Raw genomic sequence first — 27615 nt, 5'->3', positions numbered from 1 at the left:
AGACCGATTTGAACTATTCTTAGCACATTTGTTGAAAGTCATACCATAATGCCTCATGCAAAATTTCAGCCAAATCCGATAATAATTGCGTCGTCTAGTGGCTCAAGAATGAAGACCCCAGATCGGTTTATCAGGTTATGAACCGATTTGAACCATACGCAGCACAGTTGTTGAAAGTCATAATAAAATTAGTCATGCAAAATTTCAGCCAAATCGGATAATAATTGCGCCCTCTAGCTGCTCAAGAAGTCAATATCCCAGATCGGGTTATATGGCAGCTATATCAAAACATGGATCGATGTGGCCCATTTACAATCCCAATCGACCTACACTTATAACAAGTATTTGTATAAAATTTCTAGCTTTACTCCTTCGAAAGTTAGCGTGCTTTCGACAGACAGACGGACGGACATACATGGCTAGTTCGACTTAAAATGTCATGACGATTAAGAATATATATACTTTATGGGGTCTTAGACGAATATTTCGAGGAGTTACAAACAGAATGACGAAATTAGTATACCCCCATTCTATGGTGGAGGGTATAAAAACCAAATCAAAAAGTGATTCTGAATCGGTCGGCATACTTTTCAATGGGTTTAGCTCTGTTCTGAAGCATGGGTACTTGTGAAAGCAGGTGAGGCAGTGCTTGGAGTGTTTGAGAGAAAGATTCTTCGTAAAATATATGGACCAGTTTGCGTTAATGGAGAATATATGTGGCGTATGAACCACGAGCTGTATGACGACGATAGCAGACAGCAGAGAAGTCTTTTGAAGGCAAACACGGAGGTACACGCAAACCAAAAGCCCTATGGAAAAATCAAGTGGTGGGAGACACCTCGAAACTTGGTGTCAGAGATTTTAGAATAAGCGCAAAAGATCGAGGCGCTTGGAACGCTATTCTACGTGCGGCTTGTGGAACAAATATTCTGTCATAGCCAATTAAAGTAAAGTAAGTATAAATACCATAATTGACTCATACAGACTTCTATTGTAATTTTCTTCCGTATTTTCTTCTTCCATCGTGTATAGAATTCAGAGAATCATACGAAAGAGGCGTTTACCAATTTAGATGTAAATAAATGCTCATCCTCATAGTTTTTAAACGAACAAAAGTAGGCGGATTATCTGACTACTGTTTTAATGAAATGTTGCTATCTTGAAAGAGCTGCAGTTGTTAAGTTATTCCATTATGCCGGTTTCTGTCAAACAAGCTTTGGCTTAATAAAGAATATTGGAACTTGTACATTCCTCCTCTTTATTTTGTCTATTATCCAATATTTTTGTTGTTGTTAATTTTGAGTATAACAAAGCATTGGACTTATGTAGCTCTCTATGGAAAAACCTGAACTGGCACGAAATACTAATTAATTAATTAATATAACACTAAAGAACATAGATTGTAAATTTAGTTTCAAAAGGTGAGAAGTTTTTAATATGTTTAAAACAAAATTTATTGAACTGCTAATATTTTAATTTTTGATTAACATATTCTAAAAGAAATAATATTTTTTGATTTATATCACCGTGAACACAGTATTAGTTATAATTCACGGTATTAACCAATCTAAATGTAGCTTAAACAATTTTTTGTTCTCTAGTGTAAAGAAAGATACTTTACGATTACGAACACAGGGGTGAGTTGAAAAATTACACGATCATTATAGTGTCAAAAAAAGGCAACTAAAAATGCATTGTGTTCAGCCGGGACGAACTTTGGATACCCGGATATAAGATATATATGTTAACCACTTTTTGTCATAAGCCGGTGAAAATTGCAGCATTTATGAATCCATAACAGCTTTATCGAAATATAGTCCGATTTGGACCAATCTCGGCAAGGATGTCGAGTGTTCTAATACTAACATTTAGTCAGATATCCACCACGTGGGGTCTTGAGTCCAAAAAAGACGCATTTATTACCAGATTTTGCTGAAATTCCTTCCAGGTTTCCTATCGTCGCCTCGATTATACACCGATGGTATGAGCTGCTCTCATCCGCAATCCATTCTCCCATCGCCTTAAGTGCCATAGCCGCAGTGACTGCCTCACAATTAATCTGTATGACAATGGGTTCGATATCTAGAATAGTTTCCAGTGCCCTGGTGGGCGTGGTCCTCACCGCTCCGCCTATGCCAAGACAACACGTTCTCTGAACCTGTTATATTATCCTTATGTTGCACTTTTTCTACATAGCAGTCCACCAAACTACAGAGGCGTAAGTAAGTATTGGTCTAATCACGCTTCTGTAGAGTCAGTGGACTATCCTAGGATTCAGGCCCAATTTAGAGCCTAAGGCCCGTCTACATAGTGCTCAACATCTGTGAGCCTTCTCAGTAAGCTCCTGAATGTGATACTTTCAATTCAGTTTCCTGTCCAAGATCACACCTAAGTATTTGACCTTATCAGATATCAAAATCGTCTTATTGAGGAAACGTGGTGCTTTGAATTGGCCCACCTTCGTCTTCCTCGTGAACAGGCATATTTCAGTCTTCTCTGGGTTAAAAATACAGACCTCTAGGTTTAGCCCGGTAAAATGCCATATGCAAGACCCTTCGGCCCATCTGCATAGCTCGTTCGTATCCTTACCCCTTAGAAGTATTATAACATCGTCGGCGTAGTAGACGGGTTCAAATCTTTCCTCGGTCAGCATCCGTAATAGGTCATTTATGGTGGTCACCCATACGAGTATTTATGCCATGTGACACACAATTTATCCACCTGTTCCTTAGCACATGGTTTATCCAGTCTCTAAGGAAAAGGAAAGCCAGAGATCGCAACAGACACCAACCATTATGGGACGCGTTTCGTAATTTGATTAAGAATTACTCATCAGTCATATTAGGTGTGAAGGTTTCAAGGGCCGTATGTTAAACTTGTATCGAATTTATTGCGATAACGCCTCTATGATACCAATGCCACATTAACTACGCTCTACAACCCTGTCTATTAGATGTACTTTATGCAATGCATGTTTTTTTCGTGTAATGGTAGATTTTTTGTCTGCAGAATTATACTACTCTCATGGCATTCACATCATTCCGTGCACCCGTAGGAAGTTGTGTTTATGGTTTCAAACGCTAAACAACGGCAATATACGGCATATAGTGGTTGGTGTGTGTGGCGATCTGTGGCTTTCCATATCCATATTTACCTCGGGTATAGAGGGGTCGTCATCAGAAATCTTTAGGTGTTTGGGCTTCAATAATCATACACTAGTAGGTTGTATTTATATCGAAGAAATTGCAAAAGAATCGCTATGAAATGCATACAACACAATAATTAATCCCGAAACTTTGTCCTATTGGCTGCATCACTTTTCAATGCATGTATGTTTGTTTAATTGCAGCGTGGATTTCTTTCCCATTTCCTACAATTTTTTCCAGGGCATGCACATGGTTTTGTACATTGTTTGGAAGTTGTCTTGATTGCTCAGAACGCTAAGACGACGGCGAACATTTATTGTTGCCCAAATGTCGTGGGTTCAAACTACGGCCTGGCTCAGCCGATTTCTTAAATTATTTTCCCGTTAGCGCGAAAATAATATATCTAATGATGTGTTAATTTCTCTTTCGCGGTGGGCTTAATGATCGAACATTTTATACAATGAAAAATTAAAGTCACTGGAGATACTCTACTCCAACAATGATGGTATGATGGTAACTTTCTGTTTCCAATGTTTGCCGAATATGATAAAACAAGTAAAAGCGTACTATATATGGGTGTTATATATCTTATATACCCTTCACCATGGGTCGCTTTTGTCGAGTTTTTTTCCCGGCATCTCATCTTAGACAAAAAAAAAGGATAAAAGAAAAGATTTGCTCTGATTTTAGAGCGATATCAAGATATGGTCGGTTCGGACCACAATTAAATTATATGTTGGAGACCTGTGTAAAATGTCAGCCCATTCGAATAAGAATTGCGCCCGTTGGGGGATCAAGAAGTAAAATAGAGAGATCGATTTATATGGGAGCTTTATCAGGCTATAGACCGATTCAGACCATAATAAACACATATGTTGAGGGTCATGAAAGGATTCGTCTTTAAAAATTGTCAGGCAAATCGGATAGAAATTGCGTCCTCTAGAAGCTCAAGAAGTCCCCAGATCGGTTTATATGACAGCTATATCAGGTTATGGACCGATTTGAACCATACTTGGCACAGTTGTTGGATATCATAACGAAATACTTCGTGCAAAATTTCATTCAATTCGGATAAGAATTGCGCCATCTAGAAGCTCAAGAAGCCAAGACCAAAGATCGGTTTATATGGCAGCTATATCAAAACATGGACCGATATGGCCCATTTACAATACCAACCGACCTACACTAATAAGAAGACGGACGGACGGACATGGTTAGATCGACATAAAATGTCACGACGATCAAGAATATATATATTTTATGGGGTCTGAGACGAATATTTCGAGTATAATAGTTGCAAATAGTTTTTGTGAACTGAACAAGTTCAAAAGTTCAGAAATAGAACTTTCGAAGTAATGTATGCGGAATATAAAAATACCTCCTAAAAAACTAAACTTTTTATTAAACAAAAAAAAAAAAAATGGAATTTTTATAAGGAAAATCTGAAAATCGGTACTTACTAGTTTTGAAGCTTAAAATCGGCAAAATTTTAAAGAGCCCTGCTCCCGTCATTCGACCCGAATATGGCCCAGATCAGACCATATTTAGATAAAGCTATCTTATAGACCAGATTTATTGCCCGATTTCGCTGAAACTGTGTCTTTGGGCCTTAGGTCCATAAAAGCCACATTTATTATCCGATTTTGCTGAAATTTGGGACAGTAAATTGTCTTAGGCCCCTTGACATCCTTCTTTAATATGGCACAGATCGGTACAGATTTGGATATAGCTACCATATAGACCGATCTCTCGGTTTTAGGTTTTGAGGCCATGAAAGGCGAAATTTTTTTTCCGATGTCGCAGAAATTTGAATCAGTGAGTTGTGTTAGACCCTCCAACATCGTTCTTCAATTTGGTCCAAAATCATTCTTCAATTTGGATCGGTCCAGATTTTAATACAGCTGCCATATAGACCGATCTCTCGATTTAATGTTTTGGGCCCACAAAAGGCGCATTTATTGTCCGATTTCTCCGAAATTTGGGACAGTGCATTGTGTTAGGATCTTCGACATTTTTTGCAACTTGGCCTAAATCGATCCAGATTTGGATATATCTGTCATGTGGACCGATATCTCGATTTAAAGTCTTGGCCCCATAAAAGGCGCATTAATAATCCGATTTCGCTGAAATTTGACACAGTGACTTATATTAGGCTTTTCGCCATCCGTGTATGGTTCAGATCGGTTTATTTTTAGATATAGCTACTAAAAAGCCCAATATTTTGTTATACACAATTGAACAATGACTTGTATTTATTAGTATTTAGTCCAAATCGGAACTTATTTCGATATAACTGCTATGGGACATAAGATATGCAATTTTCACCGGATTTTGATGAAAGGTGGTTTACATATATATCCAAAAATCGGCCCGGCCGAAATTAAGCCTTTTTACTTGTTTTGAAATGAATTATTTTTGTTTGGAATAAAACAGTGTGCAAAACATTTATTTAACTCTAAATCATTTTGGGGCATTATTTAATTTTTCAAATAAGGGTTTATTTCATTATGCAATATGTCCCAAAATTGGCCGCGTTGTGCCATTTTTGATTGGGCCGTTTCTTAACTTCGTTGCGGCCTTATTTAATTTTTATATCCTACACCACCACTGTGGTACAGGGTATTATAGATTTGTGCATTTGTTTGCAACGCTATGAAGGAGAAGAGCCGATCGACTCAGAATCAGTTTCTGATTCGATTTAGCCATGTCCGTCTGACCGTCTATCCATCTGTGAGTCCATGTATTCTTGTAATCAAAGTGCAGGTCGTATTTGTTGTCCGATTGTCATGAAATTTTGCACATGTCACTTTTCTGACATAAAATCGGTTCAGATTTAGATATAGCTCCCATATATATCTTCTTCCGATATGTCTTTTTAAGGCTGCAGAAGCCACAATTTTCGTTCGATCTTTACAAAGTTCGGAATTGGGTATTTTATTTCAGGTCTGCATATGTGTGCAAAAATTTCATAAAAATCGGTTCAGATTTAGATATAGCTCCCATATATCTTTCATCCGATATGGACTTTTAATGCTGTAGGAGCCACGGTTTTAGTCCGATCTTTAAAATATTTTGCGCGTGATGTTTTATTTGACGTCCTAATATGAGTGGAAAATTTCATGAAAATCGGTCTAGATTTAGATATACCTCCCATATATATCTTTTTCCCGATATGGTCTTTTAAGGCAGAGGAAGCCTCGAGTTTTTACCGGTCTTTACAAAATTTTGCATGAGGGGCTTTATTTGACGTCTTCATATGTGTGCAAAATTTCACAAAAATCGGTACATATTAAGATATAGTTCCCATATATATCTTTCGTCCGATAGGGCCTTTTAAGGCTGTAGAAGTCACAATTTTCTTCCGATCTTTACAAAATTTAGCATGGGGTGTTTTATTTAACATCCTCATATGTGTGCAAAATTTCAGATTAAAATATAGCTCCCATATATATCGTTCATCCGATATAGCCTTTTAAGGCTGTAGAATCCACAATTTTCGTCCGATTTTGCGTGAGACGTTTAAATTGACGTTCCAATACGTGCGCAAAATTTTATTGAAATCGGTCCTAATTTAGATACAGCTCCAATGTGTATTTTTCATCCGATATGGACTTTTAAGGCAGTAAAATCCACAATTTTGGTTATATCTTTACAAGATAGGGCGTGAGATGTTCTATTTCATGTTCCAGTATGTGTCAATAAAATTGACACAGGTTTCGATATAACTCCCATATAATCTTTTATCCGATATGGCCTTTTAAAGATGTGGAAATCCAAATCATTTGTTCTATGGTAGGAAAATCTTACAAGGTTCTAAATTCCTATTTTAATTGGTATCCAAATTAAAGTCTGACTAGATTTCGAGATAAGTTCTACATATAAAAAGTACTACATACACTAGGTGGTGTAGGGTATTATATAGTGGGCACCGCCCGACTTTTGCCTTTCCCTACTGGTTAATTTTGGGGTCTTTCATTATAAAACAAGCCCCATTCTTGGGGTCTACTTTCATTTTCAGTTTGAGGCTTTATTGCATTGGGGTCTTATTGGTCCCATTTCATACACCGTTTTTTGTAATCAAGGTTGTCACGAATTTTTCCACATTCCACGCTGAAAAACCCTTTAGATTTGAATGTAGCTCCAATATATGTGCATAACGCCCAATTTTCATTTATAAGGCCGTATTTACTAAAATTTTTGGTATATAATGTTTAATTACGGACCAGTAAGTCAGTGGTGTACGGCATACAAATTTGAAGTGGGCATTAAGCTTAATGCAAATCGATCTACCCTAATATTACTGCTTGTGATATTAATGCAAATAAATATTTTCCGAATATTTGATATGTCAAACTTAATCATGTTGCAAAATGATTGTGAATGCCGTAAAATTTCAAGATGGAATCATTTGTAAACAATACCCCAAAGAGCTATCATCGAAAATAGGTAGTAGCTTATCTAAGCTACCCTCTATACAAGTCTCTAACAACAGCTATGAATATTAAGGTGGGAATCTTTGTCGTGTTAAGTCTTCTATTGCGATACGGTGAGTGCTTGCAGGCGTTTATTTGGTTTAGTGCTTAACTTATCGTTGTTTTCGTTCGTCAGCAAATTCGTCTGGGAAGCCGTTCACAAACAATTCGGAAATAACATTCCCCACCTTAGATTTCCCTGTTGATTGCGACCTACCAGATAGTTCCAAGGGAATATGCCAGCTTCCTAAATATTGTCCTGCGGCCATAACAGCTAAAAGTGTTTCCGTTTGTTATGAAGACGATACCAATACATATGTTTGCTGCAAACGAGACTTGTGGGATGATTTTCCAAATAGAAGACTAACGGCAGGTATGTATAAAGGGAAATTTTTATTTTAAGCTGAGTTTAGAATTAAAATTATGTATCTATTATTTTTATAAGAAGATCCTGATATGATACTGACCAAGAGTTATTTTGCCTGATTAATAGTCGTTTGTAGTTAGATTAGAATGCTGTTTGTGAATGTAAAGACCATAAGTTTATAAGTTTCTCTAGAAAAATAAATACACTCATAGAAAAAAGGCATTGCAAATTCATGCACTAATGGTGTTATTATCATGAACAGGCGTTGTTGAAAATATTATCAACATACGGAGATGATTTTATTGATTATCGACAACAATGCTCGTTGTTGATTTTATGCACTGACCACTATTAACATCATCCTTATAAAATGTGTATGTGAACAAACCTTTAGTTTAAATTACTTTTAGCAGCACACAAAATGTGTTTGTAATTTTAACGAGACGTTGTCAGAATGTAAATGGTTGTGGACAGTTTGTGAAGTTTCGTTAAAAAAAAAAACTGTTGTTGATTTATGAACATTTGTGGTGGGAGAACATATATTAGGTTTGATAGCTATTATACAATAATAACATTAATGCTATAACAAAACGTCATTAAATATTTTACAGGTTGTGGCTTTCCAGTACAAAGCATTTCAAATGGCCTTCGCACAGAATATATGGAGTTCCCTTACATGGTTAGTTGACAAGTTGCCGTCTCATCTTATACAGTTTATAAAAAATCTAATTTTGTAAAGGCAGCTTTAGGTTGGGAGTCCTTTTTTGGTGATGATGTGTTCGATTACAAGTGTGGTGGTGTATTGATAGATTACATATTTGTCCTAACAGCAGCGCATTGTGCTAATCTGCAAGGGTAAGTAAGGCACCTAATAGCTTAATTGAAATACTTTCGATTTAATGGGAAACTACTCATAAATGAATTTACAGTGTTCCTCCCTCTGTTGTTCTTCTCGGCGGTGGCGACTTGACCGATACCACGAAGAAACCAGTTAAGGTTATAGATACCATAATACATCCCGACTATAAAAGCACTGAATCATATCATGATATTGCTTTACTAAAACTCGATAATCTACGATATTATAAAAGTCCAATATGTGCCTGGAGTATTTATCCATTGGATAATATCAATTTGACAGCAATCGGATACGGACACATACATTTCGGTAAATATAATAATAATTTTTATACCCATTCATTTTGGACCTTACAGAGTATATACTCGTATATTTATAATAGATCGTCGAATCAACAATGTCCGATAATCGCGTCACAGCATTTAAAAATCGAGATATTGAGCTGAACATTGGTATAGACTCATATTTCTTTCATACGCAGGTTAAGTCCTTGAATTAGACAAATTAGATCATATTTGGTTATAGCTGTCATTTAGAGCGATGCATAGTGGGATAGAGTCAAATATAGTAATAGCATATAGTAAAATATATGGTGATTGAGAATGGATTAAGATAACTCTTTAAAACGATTAGAGTGGAGATGTTATCGAGTCCAAGTGCAAAAATCCGGTCCGGACGCCTCTTTGCAGGCCCCTAACATTTTGGTCCCCTCGACATTTTGATATATTGTTCATGCTGCGATTGTTTGTGCACTGATATTCAAAAATTCTTTTTTTTCGGGATAGTGCTCAAAATTCCACTTGTGGTATACAAAATCTCCCCTGATTTCGAGGATATTCGTCTTATATTGGGTTGCCCAAAAAGTAATTGCGGATTTTTTAAAAGAAAGTAAATGCATTTTTAATTAAACTTAGAATGAACTTTAATCAAAAATACTTTTTTTACACTTTTTTCTAAAAAGCTAAAAGTAACAGCTGATAACTGACAGAAGAAAGAATGCAATTACAGAGTTACAAGCTGTGAAAAAATTTGTCAACGCCGACTATATGAAAAATCCGCAATTACTTTTTGGGCAACCATAATTTTTTTTTTTTTAATTTGTCCGAGAATGGGTTTGTATTTTGCTGTTCGATTTTGATGCATGATTTGTAAGAAAACAAGTGAAAGGGTGCTAAGCTCGGTCCCCACCATGGGTAACAAATGTCACGCTCTTCGCGCGGTATCTTTTATAGGTAAACAATGGATAATGGATAAGAATTGCTATGCTATTGGAGCTATAACCGGGTTTGAACCGATCGGGCCAGACTTGGCCCGGTCATCGTTTTATATGGGAGTTACACACAAATTGGATGGAAGTTAATCTGGAAGTGTCGCGCAGGAACGAATTAAAAAGGTACTTACAATCCGTACAATATCCAGAAGAGAAAAACCTAGTAAATTATTTCAAGAAGGTTTCAAAGGCTTTAGGGAAGCGAGGTTAGCTCTATTTAAATATACGCCAAAGCGACCGTTTGACATTATTCGTTAAGAATATAAGCGATGATAAGTTGCAGGAAGACCAAGGAGTATATGATGGTCTTTCTAGGGATAAGTGTTGATTTGAGGGCAACTTTCCTAAGAGCGTAAAAATCTACCATACCAATTGACGAACCGATTAAATATGAAATGGCCCTATTTGAGAAGAAGTCAGTTCAATCAAAGATATGTTAGATATGATGAAGTTGATCAAACTGAATTATAACGGGGTGCTATATCTACATGCGTAGAAATTCAAGAAATAAGAACGTGGAAAGTTCGGCCGGGTCGAATCTTGGAAATCTGCCACTATATATGCTGGAAAAAATGTATTTAAATTAACTTTGTTATGTCAAATGTGGCAAAAACTGAAGCTTCAAGAGTGGTAGAAGACAAATCGGGAGACCGCTTTATAGAGATTATATCAGGTTATAGACCTATTTGGAAAATATTGGCTATTTATGTTTCTTTGTAGATAGCCTTGTGGCATGGGATTGGGACTTCTATGCCTTCAGCGTGAAACTGGGCAGCTATGAGCTTGTAACAAGCCATCTTGCCTGTTGTGTTGTGCTTTCTTTTGCTCATTGATGCCGCATTGTCGTCCTCGCAAGCACTATCTGAACTGTTGTTGAGAGAGTCATCGATACTATCGAAACAATCAGGTATCGTTTGGTGTACACAAAGTCGCTTCATAACAACGGTACGACTACTAAAAAGTCTGTTACTTTCTGAAAATGACTGCAGTTAAGAGAGATTAGAGAAGATTTTAATTTTTTAAAAAATTAAACAAGTAAGAGCGTGCTAAGTTCGGCCGGGCCGAATCTTATATACCCTCCACCATGGATCGCATTTGTCGAGTTCTATGCGCGGTATCTCTTTTTAGGCAAACAAAGTTATAGTCCGATTCGGACCATAAATGTAATATTTATGGTCCGAATCGAATATTACCATTGTGTAATATTTCAGTTCATTCGGATAAGAATTGCGCCTTGTAGGTGCTCAAGAAGCAAAATCGGGAGATAAGTTTATATGGGAGCTGTATCAAGTTATTGATCGATTTAGACCATATAAGACACGTATGTTGAAGGTCATGAGAGAAGCCGTTGTACAAAATTTCAGCCAAATCGGATGAGAATTACGGCCGCTAGAGGGTCAAGAAGTCAAGATCTTAGATCGGCTTATATGGCATCTATATCAGGTTATGAACCTGTTTAGCGCCATACTTAGCACAGTCACAACAAAACACCTCATGCAAAATTTCAGCCAAATCGGATGAGAAATGCGCCCTCCAGCGGCTCAAGAAGTCAAGATCCAAGATCGGTTTATATGACAGCTATACCAGATTATGAACCGATTTGAATCATACTTAATACAGTTGTTGAAAGTGATAGCGAAAAACTACGTGCAAAGTTTCAGTCAAATCGGACGAGTATTGCGCCCTATAGAGGCTCAAGAAGTCAAGATCTAAAATCGGTTTATATGGCATCTATATCAAGACATGGACCGATTTGGCCCATTTACAATCCCAACCGACCTACACTAATAAAAAGGATTTGGCCAAAATTTTAAGACCATCCTATTGTGGAGGGTATAAAAATACCTTGAATAATCAAAACACATGATCGGTGGTAATAGGCAAACATAAATAATAGCCCAACATTCCACGGATCACGAGTGGTGTGCGAAGAAACATTCAAGTTATGATAAATAGCAATAAAAAACAAGTAAATGCGTGCTAAATTCGGCCGGACCGAATCTTATATACCCTCCACCATGGATCGCATTTGTCAAGTTCTTTGCGCGGTATCTCTGTTGTGCTGTTTCAGGCTATAGATCGATGCTGTTTCAGGCTACAGACTGATTCAGACCATATTTGACACGTATGTTGAAGGTCATGGGATTAACCGTTGTCATTTCAGCCAAATCGGATAATAATTGCGCCCTGTAGAGGCACAAGAAGTCAAGATCGATCCCAGATCCGTTTATATGACAGCTATATTAGGTTATGGACCAATTTTAACCATACTTGGCACAGATGTTGGATATAATAAAAAAAATTCGTGCAAAATTTCATTCAAATCGGATAAGAATCGCGCCCCTAGTGGCTCAAGAAGTCAAGACCCAAGATCGGTTTATATGACAGCTACATCAAAACATGGACCGATTTGGCCCATTTACAAACCCAACCGACCTACACTAATAAGAAGTATTTGTGAAAAATTTCAAGCAGCTAGCCTTACTCCTTCGAAAGTTAGTGTGCTTTCGACAGACTGACGGACGGACATGGCTAGATTGATATAAAATGTCACGACGATCAAGAATATATATACTTTATGGGGTCTCCGGGAATATTTCGACTAGTTACAAACAGAATGACGAAATTAGTATACTCCCATCCTATAGTGGAGGGTATAAAAATGTTTTCAATTAAAAACAGTTCTTTGTTCTTTGGACGGTTTCTCTTTATAGGCAGAAATTAAAAATGAATAATAGCAAGAAATCCCCATGCATTTTTTATATGTTTGGATAAGAATTGCGCCGTTATGAGGCTCAAGAAGTATATTCAGGAGATCGGTTTATATGAGAGCTATATCAGGTTTTGCACCTTTTGAAACCATACTCATACGAAAGTTTCTCGTGCAATATTTCAATCAAATCGGATAAAAATTGCACCCCCTAGTGGCTCAAGAAGTATATTCTGGAGATCGGCTTATATGGAAGCTATATCAGGTTTTGAATCGATAAGAACCATACTTGTTACATCAAATAAAAATCATAGGAAAGGTCATCGTGCAAAATATCAGCCAAATCAGATAAGAAGTGTGCCCTCTAGTGGACCTATTGGAAACATACTCATTACATATGTTGGAGGTCATAGGTATAATGCGCGTGCAATGTTCCAACCAACTCTGATAAAAATTGCGCCCTCTAGTGGCTCAATAAGTAAATTCGGGAGATCAGTCTATTTTGGAGCTATATAAGGATTTGAACCGATTAGAACCTAGTGCAATATTTCAGCCAAATCGGTTGAGAATTACGCCCTCTATAGGTTCAAAGAGTATATTCGAGAGATCGGTGTCTATAGGAGCTATATCAGGTTTTGAACCGTTTGAAACCATACATGATACATCTATTGGAGATCATAGGCAAAGTCGACGTGCAAAATTTCAGCAAAATCAATTGAGCGCCCTCTAGTTGCTCAAGAAGTATATTCGTTAGATCGGTTCATATGGTTTTGAATCGATAAGAACCATACATGGCACATCAATTAAGAGTCAAAGGGAAAGTCATCATTGGAGGCCACCGTAGCGCAGAGGTTAGCATGTCCGCCTATGACGCTGAACGCCTGGGTTCGAATCCTAACGAGACCATCAGAAATATTTTTCAGCGGTGGTTTTCCCCTCCTAATGCTGGCAACATTTGTGAGGTACCATGCCATGTAAAACTTCTCTCCAAAGAGGTGTCGCACTTCGCCACGCCGTTCGGACTCGGCTATAAAAAGGAGGCCCCTTACCACTGAGCTTAAAAAACTTGAATCGGATTGCACTCATTAATACGTGAGAAGTTTGCCCCTGTTCCTTAGTGGAATGTTCATGGGCAAAATTTACATTTGCAGGAAAAGTCATCGTGCAAAATTTCAGCCAAATCAGATAAGAATTGCACCCTCTAGTGGCTCAATTCTTATCTGGTCGTCCTGAAAATCTAAACCATCTAACCATTTCAATCCGTCTGCCTTTAGAAATCACGCTACAGTCTTTAAAATTAAAGGTGGTAAGCTGAAACTTTGCAAAGATTCTTTTTTATACCCACCACCGTAGGATGGGGGTATATTAATTTAGTCATTCCGATTGCAACACATCGAAATGTCAATTTCCGACCCTACAAAGTATGTTTATTTCGGATCGTCGTAAAATTCTAAGACAATTTAACGATGTGCGTGTGTCTGTCCGTCCGTCTGTTGTAATCACTCCACAGCCTTAAAAAATTGAGATATTGAGGTGAAATTTGCCACAGATAACTCTTTTTGATGCACGGTGGTTAAATTCTTGAACGGGTCCAATGGGACCATATTTGAATATAGCTGCTATATAGACCGATGCTGGTAAGGATCTAATGCCTATAAATGCTTTATTATACCCTCCACCATAGGATGAGTGTATACTAATTTCGTCATTCTGTTTTTAACACCTCTAAATATGCGTCTAAGACCCCATATATATATGTATATAACAAGAAATATATTCTTGTTATATACAAATATTCTTGATAGTTATTTTAAGTCGATCTTGCCATTTCCGGTTGGCAAGGCGAGTGGTACTAGGCCCTTCAATATCTGTACAGAGGGTGGTCTAGATCGCCTAAATTTTTGGATACAGCTCGATTTAAGTTCTTGTCTTCATAAAACCCTTGGCATAATTAAAACCCTATTTCTCTGAAATTTGGAACAGCGGTCTGTGTTAGACCATTGACATCCATACCAATTATGGTCAAGATCGGACTATAGTTGGATGTAGCTGTCATATACTCATCTCCCAATTTAAAGCTTTGGGCTCATAAAAAGCGCAAAAATTACTCTACGTTGCATAAAATTAGCACAGTGGGATGTTTTAGGACCCTCTATTATCGTACCATGTAGGTTCAAATCAGTTTATATTTGACTATATCTCTAATGGGTTTATCAATAGTGCATTATTCACCAGATTTGCACGAAATGTGGTTAATATATTTATCTGAGGTGGTAGGTATAACAAGGTTCGGCCGAACTTAGTGCCTTTATAGTTGTTAGTCAATAAAAAGTGAAGGCAAATTAGACAGTGAGCATAGTTAGATGTGATAAAGAAACGGAAGGACGGAAGGTAGTTTGACTTTATCATTTTAGCAGTCATTTAAAATATCCTACAGCTAAAGTATGCAATAGTATATTGTGTATGTGTGTACAATATACCTATTTTGTCTAAATTTATTAAGTATAAACTTCCTTTAAATATATTTTTAGCTGGTCCTAGTTCAGACAACCTTTTGAAAACCTATTTGTCAGTGATACCAAACAACGAATGTTCAGCTTATTTCCCGGATGAAGAATCTTTACCGCGTGGAATTGTGGAGACGCAGTTATGCGCACAGGATTTTGTAAGACAAAGCGATACATGCCAGGTAAGATAACATTTTTATACCCACAACCATAGAATGCGATAAATCGGAAAGACTATACCCACTGATGTACTGATTTTAAATTAAGATTTCTCTAGTTTTGAAGAAACCCATACAAAAATAATAAACGACAAGTATACTTTTTTTTGAAATTTTAGACGTAAATTTTTTGTTTAAAAATGATAAAATTATAGAAAGTTGAAAAAAATATATATATGTACTAGTAGTCCGCTTCGCAAGGCCCGTTTTTGATACCTCCTTTTTAGTGTAGGACTTCCAAGATAGATAAGATTATGAAGTTTTGTAATAATTGCGTATAAAATTTTATAAATCTCCCCCCCTTCTGTAAAGAATGTACAAAATAGTACTAAAAATAACAAAACAACGGAAAAATCATAAAGTCAAAATTAATTCCAATTTTGAGCACTTTAGCTTAATTCGTAAAGAAGGTACCAATTTGTATGTTTTAGTACCTAAATGTACGATTTTGAAAAAAAACTTTTGGTCGCCCAAAATTTTTAGCAAAGGTGTAACTGTATCCCAATTTTTGAGAGCTTAAGATTATTATCATTTATTTATTAGCTGTACCTGCATGCCAAATTTCGGACCTCTAGCTCCAGCTATAATGAAAGTATCAAATATTACGAATTTCGGGACCAAAATGTTCGAATTGTAAAAAAAAAATAATTTAGTCGCCTATCAAATATTTCTAAGTTTTACCTACATGCCAAATTTCCGACCTCTAGCTCAATCTGCACGGTAAGAACCATACGGTTCCAATATTGGTACCAAAATTTACGAATTGTAGAAAGATCATTTTCACCCATTTTATTTTTCCTAGTTGTACCTGTGTGCCAAATTTCAGACCTCTAGCTCTATCTGTGATGAAAGTACCAAGTGGTACTAATATTAGTACCAAAATTTACGAATTTTGAATAAATCATTTAGTCACCCATCATATATTTAAGTACCAAAATTTACGAATTTTGAATAAATCATTGAGTCACCCATCATATATTTCCTAGTTGAGGCGTAAGTAAGTATTGGGCTAATCATGCTCCTGTAAACGATCGCCAGACTTAATTTGTAAAGTATTAAATAATCATTGTAAGACTATTTTTTGAGAAAACGCCAATCGGCTTTTTGTTGGACCTTTTCAAAATTCTCAACGGTAACCCTGTGTATAATCATAGAGATAAATGCCAATCACAATTTTGGAGACCATAATAAATTAGTGTCGCGGTATTGCAAAGAAACTTTCTCTTAGACGGACTTTTGATAATATTCAGGCGCCATGGTAGGGTGAAAGTAAGTTTGTGGGCGAGTGAATTCCATGTTACCTTGGACCCATGGTTTCATATTGGAACCAATATTGACATATATGTCGGAAAACATATTATTTATGACAGGGAAGTGGTCTTTTTCGTAGAGATCAATTTCTATATTTCACTCCGTGTGTTTTATGTCATAAAATCTATTTTTGACTGACATTATTGAGTAAAATTCTGTTTTCTTCTATAAAAAAAACTCTTAATTTAATATTTCTTTAATCGTTATAATCCGTATATCTTTGCAGGGTGATTCTGGGGGACCATTAATTTTAAACTCTGTAAGTCCCTACCATATTGTAACATCATTCGTTGTAGGTATTACCTCTTTTGGCCGAGGCTGTGCCATGGATACTCCAGGTGTCTACACAAGAGTGTCGGAGTACATAGATTGGATTGAAGAAGTTGTATATGCTGACAAATAAATAAAGCAATATGTATTTAAATATTATTGTTCTTTGTATTAATTTATTCATCCTTCCACACAATACTCTCTATCCAATCGAGGAATGAATAGACTCGGGTAAATATGCTTGGATAGCCGCTGCGGCAATATAGGCCATACGATGTTATGCCCACCAGTTGATAATGCAAACGATTACGCCTGCGTCGACCTCGAATATTCAATTGCAGTGGACCACCCGAATCGCCTTGACAGGTGTCGCGATTCAAGGCATAATCTCGAGCACATAGCTGGCTATCGATAATGCCTCTGTCCGTTTCAGGAATTTGAGGTAATTCTCGGTTACACACTTCATTGGAGATAATGGTCATATTCAAATCAGTTAAACGATTTGTTCTCTGTTTTGCAAAGTCAGTGGATCCATAGCCCATGGCGTAGGCAATTGTAAATGGGCCGGTTGAGGGTCTAGTCCAGAGACGAATTGGCCTAGCGAATTCTGTTAAGCTGAAAGGTGATAATAGAATAAAAAAATTATATGTAGTGATTGAGAAAGAAATTATTAGAAAAGATTGCAAAAACAAAAATCAACTAGAGCTGAAACGTATTTTAGGGAGAACGTATTTGAGTTTATTTTGGTACTCGCTAACAAGCTCTAAGATGGACCATCACTTGATATACACTCAAATATACCGATATTCCGGCTTTACTTTACTTTAGAGCTTTCATGGCGTTTTTCTCACATGTTTTTCATAGAATGTGCAATAATGGGATTTATTTACATCTGTGACATGTATAGCACTTGATTCCGTCAAATATTAACAGATATGTACATTTCTGAATATTGATTTTTATAATTGTTTTCCCTTCAATTGTGTATCAAACAAAAGTTCCGACGCTTTATTAAAAAAACTTACTCTATTTCAGTCTCCAGTTCGAGAAGTGCTATGTCATTGTAATACGATGTTGATTTGTAATCCGGGTGATTGTGAATTTTTTTGATGTTATGGATTTGTGGTTCCAAATGTGGCTCTTCTTCCAAAAGATTTAAATCTCCAATTCTTACTTTTGTTGGAACTTCTCTGAAAATAATATTTTTGTGGAAATATTCGGTTAATTTTATTTTAATTTATGTTCTTTATGAAAATGCATTGCCTTACCCGACTATATTTGTGCAGTGAGCTGCTGTTACCACAAATCTGTCGCTGATTAAACTTCCTCCACATTTATAATCGACTTGGCCATTGTCTGATACAAATCCTAAAGCTGTCTGCAAAAACATGAAAAATATAATTAAATTTCTGAATACCAGCACTTCATCATGATTTATAATAGAAACTAATAAAGTGGGGTTTCTCTTCGTAAGGCCGGAATCTTAAACTGCCGCATTCGTCTGGCCTGACCGCAAAAGGGTTTTTTCTTATAGATCATTGTGCTCATAGCAGACTTATTGCTATAGTAGACATTATTTTAATACCCACTATCAAAGAATGGGGGTATAGTAATCTGGTCACTCGGTTTGTAGCACTTACAAATATTTATCTGCCACCCCATGTCCGTCTGTCCGTCCGTCCATCTGTCTGTCGAAAGCACGATAACTTTCGAAGGAGTAAAGCTATCTGCTTGAAATTGCACAAATAATATACTTTGCACAAATAAAGGGTGATTTTTTTGAGGTTAGGATTTTCATGCATTAGTATTTGACAGATCACGTGGGATTTCAGACATGGTGTCAAAGAGAAAGATGCTCAGTATGCTTTGACATTTCATCATGAATAGACTTACTAACGAGCAACGCTTGCAAATCATTGAATTTTATTACCAAAATCAGTGTTCGGTTCGAAATGTGTTCAAATTTTGTTCAGCGATGAGGCTCATTTCTGATTGAATGGCTACGTAAATAAGCAAAATTGCCGCATTTGGAGTGAAGAGCAACCAGAAGCCGTTCAAGAACTGCCCATGCATCCCGAAAAATGCACTGTTTGGTGTGGTTTGTACGCTGGTGGAATCATTGGACCGTATTTTTTCAAAGATGCTGTTGGACTCAACGTTACGGTGAATGAACACAATTCGAACCGAACACTGATTTTGGTAATAAAATTCAATGATTTGCAAGCGTTGCTCGTTAGTAAGTCTATTCATGATGAAATGTCAAAGCATACTGAGCATCTTTCTCTTTGACACCATGTCTGAAATCCCACGTGATCTGTCATATACTAATGCATGAAAATCCTAACCTCAAAAAAATCACCCTTTACTACTTATTGGCGTAGGTCGGTTGGGATTTGAAAATGGGCCATATCGGTCCATGTTTTGATATAGCTGCCATATAAACCGATCTTGGATCTTGACTTCTTGAGCCACTAGAGGACGCAATTCTTATCCGATTTGGCTGAAATTTTGCATGAGCTGTTTTCTTATGATTTCCAACAACTGTCTTGAGTATGGCTCAAATCGGTCCATAACCTAGCATAACTGTCCTAAACCGATCTAGGGTCTTGACTTCTTGAGCCTCTAGAGGGCACAATTCCTATTCGATTTGGCTGAAATTGTTTCGCTATGACTTCCAACTACTGTGCCAAGTATGGTTTAAATCGGTCTATAATCTGATGTAGCTGCCATATAAACCGATCTTGAATCTGGTCAACTTTACCCATTATGGGGCGCAAATCCTTGACTTCTTGAGCCTCAAGAAGGCCTAATCCGATTTGGCTGAAATTTTGAATATCGGTTTATAGCCTAATACAACTTGAATCGGCTTATAGCCTGATACAGCTCCCATATAAACTGATCTCCCTATTTTACTTCTTGAATCCCTAAAATGCCCAATTTTTAGTCGATTTGGCTGAAATTTTACTCATATACTTCTACTGTGGTCTTCAACAATTGTTTTCTTTTACCTTTTGCTTATCTAAAAAGAGATACCGGAAAATAACTCGACAAATGCGATCTATGGTGGAGGGTATATAAGATTCGGCCCGGCCAAACTTAGCACGCTTTTACTGGTGTTTTTTTTTTTTTATTTTTCACTACAACAGAATACTTCATTATTCTAGGCAAATACTAGTCCGTCTTTTAACAGTATGGTTACATTATCGTCGCAGTCTATCTTCTGAACAGACTCATTTTAATTATTTTAGTCCATTGTGACACCACAGTAACCACAGACGAGGCCTTTGTTGGGAATCGAATCCACAACTAACGTACTGGTAATCAGAGCACACTACAAAATTGACTACCGGGGTGACCCTTTTAACAAGTAACAAGTAAAAATGAATTAAGTTTGTTCAGGCCGAACTTTGGATATTAACCACCTCGAATGTATATATTAACCACCTTTCGTCATAACACTATGGATAATGCATTACATATGAACTCATAGCAGCTATATCTAAATATAGACCGATCATCATCATAGTGAGGAAGGCTACGTAAGGGTCTAACACAACTCATTGTACCAAATTCATCGGTTCAAAAAATCACCTTTTATGGGCCTTAAAACTTAAATCGGGAGACTGGTATATGTATATGCCTGCTATATCCAAATATAGAACGATCTGAACCATATTGAACACGAATGTCGAAGAGCCTAATACAGCCCACTGTGTCAAATTTCTAAGAAATGGAGTATTAAACGTGTTATTATTGTTCCCAGAATTTAAGTTGGGAGATCGGTATATATGACAGATATATACAAATATAGCCCTATCTTAACCATGTTCGGTACGAATGTCGACGGGACCAACAAAACTCATTATGCTAAATTTCAGTGACGCTTTTGCGGACCCAAGACCCTAAATTTACATATAGCTGCCATATAGACCGATATGCCGATTTAGGGTCTTTAGCCTATAACAGGCGCATTTATTAGACAATTTTGCTGAAACTCAGAACAGTGAGTTTAATTAGGCCCGTCAATAACCGCACCAGAATCGGAACAGATTTGGATATAGCTGTTACATATACCGATGTTGGGTCTTAGGCATATAACAGGCGCGTTTATTATCCGACTTCGCTGAAATTTGTAATTTGTAACAAATAGATTGAAAAGATGAAATCACTCTGCCTTCGGTGGTGGGTATAAAAATAATAGAGACAGGTTTCAATATTCTTGCAATTCGGCATTTTTGTCTTGGCCAAAATTTTGATCCTGCTATTCTGACTGACTATACGGCTAATGTGTCAGGAATAATTTAATGTCAAGTACTGTATGTATTATAAGGCAAATGGTTGTTATATAATTTTAATATATTAATGATGGTGTCATCAAGAATTTTGCTGTTTTAACATTATATTTATTTTTTTGTGAAACTCAAACTTAGAAATCGTCTAAAGGTCGAATACTTCCGGTGCACTAAACTTTGGAAAATGACAGGTGGAATTGTCCATTTATAAAGGGTGATTTTTTTAAGGTTAGGATTTTCATGCATTAGTATTTGACAGATCACGTGGGATTTCAGACATGGTGTCAAAGAGAAAGATGCTCAGTATGCTTTGACATTTCATCATGAATAGACTTACTAACGAGCAACGCTTGCAAATCATTGAATTTTATTACCAAAATCAGTGTTCGGTTCGAAATGTGTTCATTCACCGTAACGTTGCGTCCAACAGCATCTTTGAAAAAATACGGTCCAATGATTCCACCAGCGTACAAACCACACCAAACAGTGCATTTTCGGGATGCATGGGCAGTTCTTGAACGGCTTCTGGTTGCTCTTCACTCCAAATGCGGCAATTTTGCTTATTTACGTAGCCATTCAACCAGAAATGAGCCTCACCGCTGAACGGTGAATGAACACATTTCGAACCGAACACTGATTTTGGTAATAAAATTCAATGATTTGCAAGCTTTGCTCGTTAGTAAGTCTATTCATGATGAAATGTCAAAGCATACTGAGCATCTTTCTCTTTGACACCATGTCTGAAATCCCACGTGATCTGTCAAATACTAATGCATGAAAATCCTAACCTCAAAAAAATCACCCTTTATATGCATTGCTACTTTATTATTTCTTACCATATGAGGATATTCCCCTGGTGCAGCTAAACTTCGTCCATTGAATTCTGCATCATTGGCGTCTTTGGCTGTATCTGATTCATCGGGAAATATTCGTCGTATATACTCACCATATTCTGTAAATTATGATTAGGGTTAGCGAAATTGTTTTTCAAAAGGATATACATTTAGACTGGGTAGGAAATTCCAGAATCGCGTCAGTATACACATATAGTTTATATAATCATGATCGTCGTGACATTCTTAGTCGATTTAGTGATATCTGCCCGTCTATCGACTGAATGATATCTTTCAAATGAATACTGCCAACTATTCAAAATTTTGCACAAACACTTTGGAAGAAATTTTGTTCGAATTAAAAGTGGGGGTGTTGTTCATGAAAAAAGTATTTAGAATCTTGATTTAAATAATCAAAGAGAAAAGTAGTCATAAAAGTTTGCTGCGGCAACAAAACTTTTGCTTAAAATGAGAAAGCGGGCATTTTTTTGTTAACATAAACAATTTTCTGCTGCTTCTGCTAGTGTTAAAGGGTTTCATAATACAATTTTACCAAACTATCTACAATTTAATAATTCTTTAACGATTTCAAAACATGCTGGTAATAGCAAACACTGCCTGCTGACTGTTCTAGTTAATTTTACTGCCATAACAGCAGCAGTTCTGCTATCATAGCTATATATTTGCAAAATTCAGAACAGAAGTCTGACCGCTGAAAATTCTATTGTTTGCTGAAAATGACTGTTGCGTAATTTATGATAGAGTCGCTGAATGAGATTTAATTAAAATACACTTAATTAAATAAGAGAAAATTTTTTTTAAAGAAATTGCCTGATCGTAGCCAGAAACAAGTAAAATCGTATTAAGTTTGGCCGGGCCGAATCTTATATATTCTCCACCACGGATCACACTTGGCAAGTTTTTGGTAGGATTTATCTTAATAGGAAGATAGGTAATTAATGAATTAGAATTGTTTTCCGTAGTGTCAGTCAAAATTTTAGAAAGATCGCGTAAGAATTGAGCATTCTAGGGGCTCAAGAAGTAGATTTGGGGGACTGAATTATATGAGAGCTCTATCAGGTTATTTAGACCATACTCGGCAAGAATGCTGGAGGTCACAGCAGAAGTCATTATGCAAAATTTCACTGACATATGGGATCTATATCAGATAATGACCGATTCAGACCTTACTTGGCCAGAATGTTGGAGGTCACAGTAGAAATAGTTGTGCGAAATTTTAGTGTAAGAATTGATCTGTGAGAATTAACCTGTGCAATGTTATGCTATTATGTGCTTTAATTTTTTAGGTCTTTTTATTCCCTCCACCATAACACCTTGAAGTAATGAACTGCCATCCCATAAAGTATACTTGATCGTCTTGTCATTTTAAGACGATCTAGCCATATCGGTCCGTCTCTCCTTCAAAATCACGATAGAGAATAAGGACATCTGCTTTAAATTTTGCACACATACTTACTATTGATGTAGATCGTTGAAGATTGCAAATGGGTGATTACTCTGATTACTGATTTAGGGTTACTATTACTATTGTTACTATTTCTTTCGTTTCTATCCACAGTAAGCCATTCAATCAAGAGCTCTTCATGTATCAATATTGCTTCTATTTCTCTCGGAGTGATTTCATTGTTTCAAATGGCCGGCTTTATTATTTGTTTTGGAATCGTATCAAAATTACAATCGGATGGTTGCGTCCGATAATATACAGCAACTTAAATTTAAAGATATCATAGTTATTTTGGAAATTCCCTTCTTTGGCTCCCATTCATTATCTAAAATCTTCTCTAAATGAACCAATCTTTAATTATCTGTACTCTTTTTTATACCCTACACCCTACGAAGGGGTATACTAAACTTGAAATATATACAGTGGCAGTGAAAAGTCTACATACCCAACTGAAAAACGACGTTTTACAAATCGATATTTTGTATCAAAAAGTTGTTCTGCCAAATGTCTATTGTTGCTAAAATTGGTTACCATGGTTTCTTGTATTATAGTAAGTTAAAGTTTTAGCCAAAAATCTTATCCTAAGTATGGTACAATCAGTCGTATCTGTGCCACAGTATATTCTTGATCGTCATAACATTTTAAGCCATGTCCTTCCGTTCGCCGAAAGCACGTTAACTTTCGAAAGAGTAAAGCTATCCGTTTGAAATTTTGCAAAAATAATTCTCATTAATATGGATCAGTTGAGAGAAGTTTCTCTATCCAAAGAGGTGTCGCACTGTAGCATGTCCTTCGGACCCTTATCATTGAGTATAAACTTGAAGGGGATAGCACTCATTGGTATGTGAAAAGTTTGCCCCTGTTCCTTAATGAAATGTTCATGGGCAAATTTGCATTTGCAGTTGGGATTGTAAATTTGCCACATCGGACATTGTTTAGACTTAGCTCTAATATAAACACAGATCTCCCGATTTAACTCTTTGAGTCTTAGACCCCATAAAGTATATATATTCGTTATCGCCATTACTTTTTAAAGTTGTCCTTTCGTCCGTCTATAAAAAAATGCTTAGTTTCGAAGGAGTAAAGCTAGGCACTAAAAATTTTTCACAAATACTTCCTATTAGTGTAGAACGGGATTATGAATGGGCCATATCGGACTGTATTTAGATACAGCTTACGAGGGTTGACTTTTATATTTCGGGATTAGAGAACACAATAACATGTATTAATTATCGAAAATTGTTTTTCAAAATATTCCCCATTGAGATTTATAGACTTTTGCACTTTTGCCACTCTGATTGAGGTATCTCCAAAACATGCATTCTGAACGCATCAACCGTTTTTTCAGGTATCGAAAAACGTTGATCTCTCATTTTATTTTTTACGTATAGGAATAAAAAGAAGTCATTTGGTGCGAAGTCAGGTCTATACGGCGGATGTGTCATCAAATCAATGTTTTGAGTGCTCAAAATGCAGTTGTTTGAACCGATGTTTGAGAGCTCGCATTGTCGTGGTGAAGAGTGATCCGTCTTCGGCGGTTGGTTTTCCCGATTTCTTGGAAGACTTCTGGCATACAAATGGTTGTGTACAATTCAGAATTGACCGTTCAGCATTGTTCTAGTGGTACGATTGCGACATGTCCAGTTCTTCCGAAAAAACAGGCAATAATTTGCTTGGAAGTGCTTCGTGCGCGAGCAATTTTTGTTGGATTTCGCTCATCTTGAAACTGCTGTTTACTTTCGGGCTCATACGCCTAAATCCACGATTTATCACCTGTTACAATGTGTTTCGAAGTACCGCGATCGTATTTTTGGAGCATTTCTTTTGACTAATCGACACGAGCCTTTTTTTTGTCGATTGACAACGCAAACTGGTCCCACTTATGCCTAAGGTTGTCTTAATCTCACGATAGGTCACATGACGATATTGCAATATCAGTTGGCGCACAGTATCATTGATTTTTGGAACAACAACTGATTTTGGAGACCTTCACAAAATTTGTCTTGGAGTAAACTCCGATCTCGGTTGAATTCACCATATCATAGATACACACTGGTCCTTGATGGAGCTTCATCACCAAAAATTAAATTAAGTTCATTCATGCACTGTTGTTTAATTAATTCACATCGAAAGGTGTAAAAAATAATCGCACGAAAATGTTCATGATTTAATTCCATTTTTTGGGCGAAAAAACGTATGTCAAAACGTTCTGAGTACGTATAACCTCAAAAATGCCTAGCTTTACGATAAAGCTGTCGCTTGGCAGATTGCAACACAAGGTTTGTCCAATCCCGAAATATAAAAGGCAACCCTTGTTTAAACCGATCTCCCGATTATACTTCCTGAGCCTTTATAGAACGCAATTCCTTTCTGATTTGGCTGAAACTTGCACAGCGACTTTTCCTATAACCAATGACATACGTGCAAAGTTTGCCTTGGATTTTACCTGGTATAGCTCCCAGATTAACCGGTCACCCAATTATACTCCTTAATCCCAAAGAGGGCGCAGTTCTTGCCTAATTTGGCTGAAATTTTGCACAACGACTTCTCCTGTGACCTTTAACATACATTCCAAATCTGAATCAGTCCATATTCTTATGTAACTCCATATAAACCAACCCGGTTATATTTTCTGAGCCTCTAGAGGCGTAATTCTTATCCATCTTGGCGGCATATCATATCAATTATTATCTATTGTCCTTCGTTAGCCTATAAAGAGGTACCGGGCAAAGAACTTGATAAATGTGATCCATTGTTGAGGGTATATAAAATTCCGACCGGCCGAACTTAGCACGCTTTTACTTCTGCCTGTGAAGACGAACTAAACACGATATTGCTGGTTAGTCTGTAGATAACATTTCGTCTTGCTCTATCCGCCGATTGCGTCTAAAGTTACCAGCCATAGTTGGACGAACATCACGAAATGCATCCCAGCGAAATGCATTCCAGAAAGACGGTTAGTGTAATTAGAAATGGTTTAACTCCTCATTAGCGATGAAATGTCATCATGTTCCTTGGAATTTGAGCAATTATGAGACCACTGTTATCTTACAAATGTAAACTGGACAATTTAAAATACCAGCTCAAAAAATTTCATTTAAAATTAATTTAAATCGTGGGCACAGGAGATAGATTTATCAGCCATATTCTTTATCCTCTTGCAATTCTATATCGATGTAGGCATGTTCGTTCGTCCATCAGTTTAAATCACGATAGGTTACGAACGGATTAAGCTTTCCGCTTGAAATTTGACATAAACACTCCTGATGGCAAATGGGGCTACGATGCTAGGATTTTGTACATAAAGCCTCTAGAAGGCTATATTTTTAACTTTTTAAAATCAGATGAAAAATAAAATTTCTGAGTTCTCAAGAAGTAAAAGTGATCATGTGGAGGCATCTTCAAGCTTAAGCTGACGATTGCTTAATTTTGGAGTCTATATAAGAACAGGCAGCCAACCGAACTCTAATAAAACATATTAATTTCACGACGATTAAGAATTAATAAAACTTATGATATGGCTTATGCTTAATACAATCTTACACACTTCTTTCACATAATCTACTATTTGGCGCAGATCCTTGGCGACTTTTTGCTGGTGCCGCAGCTGGCCGCTCTTCTTCATGATCTATGCGATTTGTGTTTGCGCCCAATCCCAAATTACGCCTCAAAGAAACCTCGCGAGCATTTGTCGGTCCCGGGAAAACAATATCATCATCTCGAAAATACCAGCTACGCTCGGAATGGACTACATTCAGTAGCGCTGATAAGAAGTTGAACGTAAATAAGCATAAGAAAAATCTCATAACGTGAACTAAGCGTTTGGTGGCGAAGAATGAAACAACAACTAGATGTGCTTGCTCCGCGTATATGTATTCGCACTTCGCCAGATTCA

General features: G+C 36.8%; 2 protein-coding genes across 2 annotated transcripts in view; one reads left to right on the top strand and one right to left on the bottom strand.

The window, feature by feature from the left end:
* The window catches only part of LOC106083654 (CLIP domain-containing serine protease B4-like), a 27410-nt gene extending 10121 nt beyond the window's left edge, over positions 1–17289 (top strand). Inside the window, exons 7-13 of the mRNA XM_059361611.1 lie at positions 7593–7692; positions 7755–7991; positions 8597–8664; positions 8725–8840; positions 8915–9153; positions 15356–15513; positions 17087–17289. Coding sequence (XP_059217594.1) covers positions 7593–7692; positions 7755–7991; positions 8597–8664; positions 8725–8840; positions 8915–9153; positions 15356–15513; positions 17087–17263 — 1095 coding nt within the window. The 3' untranslated portion in view covers positions 17264–17289. The remainder of the gene's footprint in view (positions 1–7592; positions 7693–7754; positions 7992–8596; positions 8665–8724; positions 8841–8914; positions 9154–15355; positions 15514–17086) is intronic.
* Positions 17277–27615, bottom strand: LOC106083653 (serine protease snake). Its single transcript, XM_013246798.2, has 5 exons — positions 27268–27615; positions 22259–22374; positions 18399–18508; positions 18156–18320; positions 17277–17745 (listed from the first exon to the last, which is right to left on the bottom strand). The coding sequence occupies exons 1-5, from the start codon at positions 27524–27526 to the stop codon at positions 17307–17309; spliced, it is 1089 nt and encodes a 362-aa protein (XP_013102252.1). The 5' UTR covers positions 27527–27615; the 3' UTR covers positions 17277–17306.

This window comes from Stomoxys calcitrans, chromosome 2 (assembly GCF_963082655.1).
Source record: "Stomoxys calcitrans chromosome 2, idStoCalc2.1, whole genome shotgun sequence".
Lineage (NCBI taxonomy): Eukaryota > Metazoa > Arthropoda > Insecta > Diptera > Muscidae > Stomoxys > Stomoxys calcitrans.
This window is presented reverse-complemented; position numbering and strand designations above follow the sequence as displayed.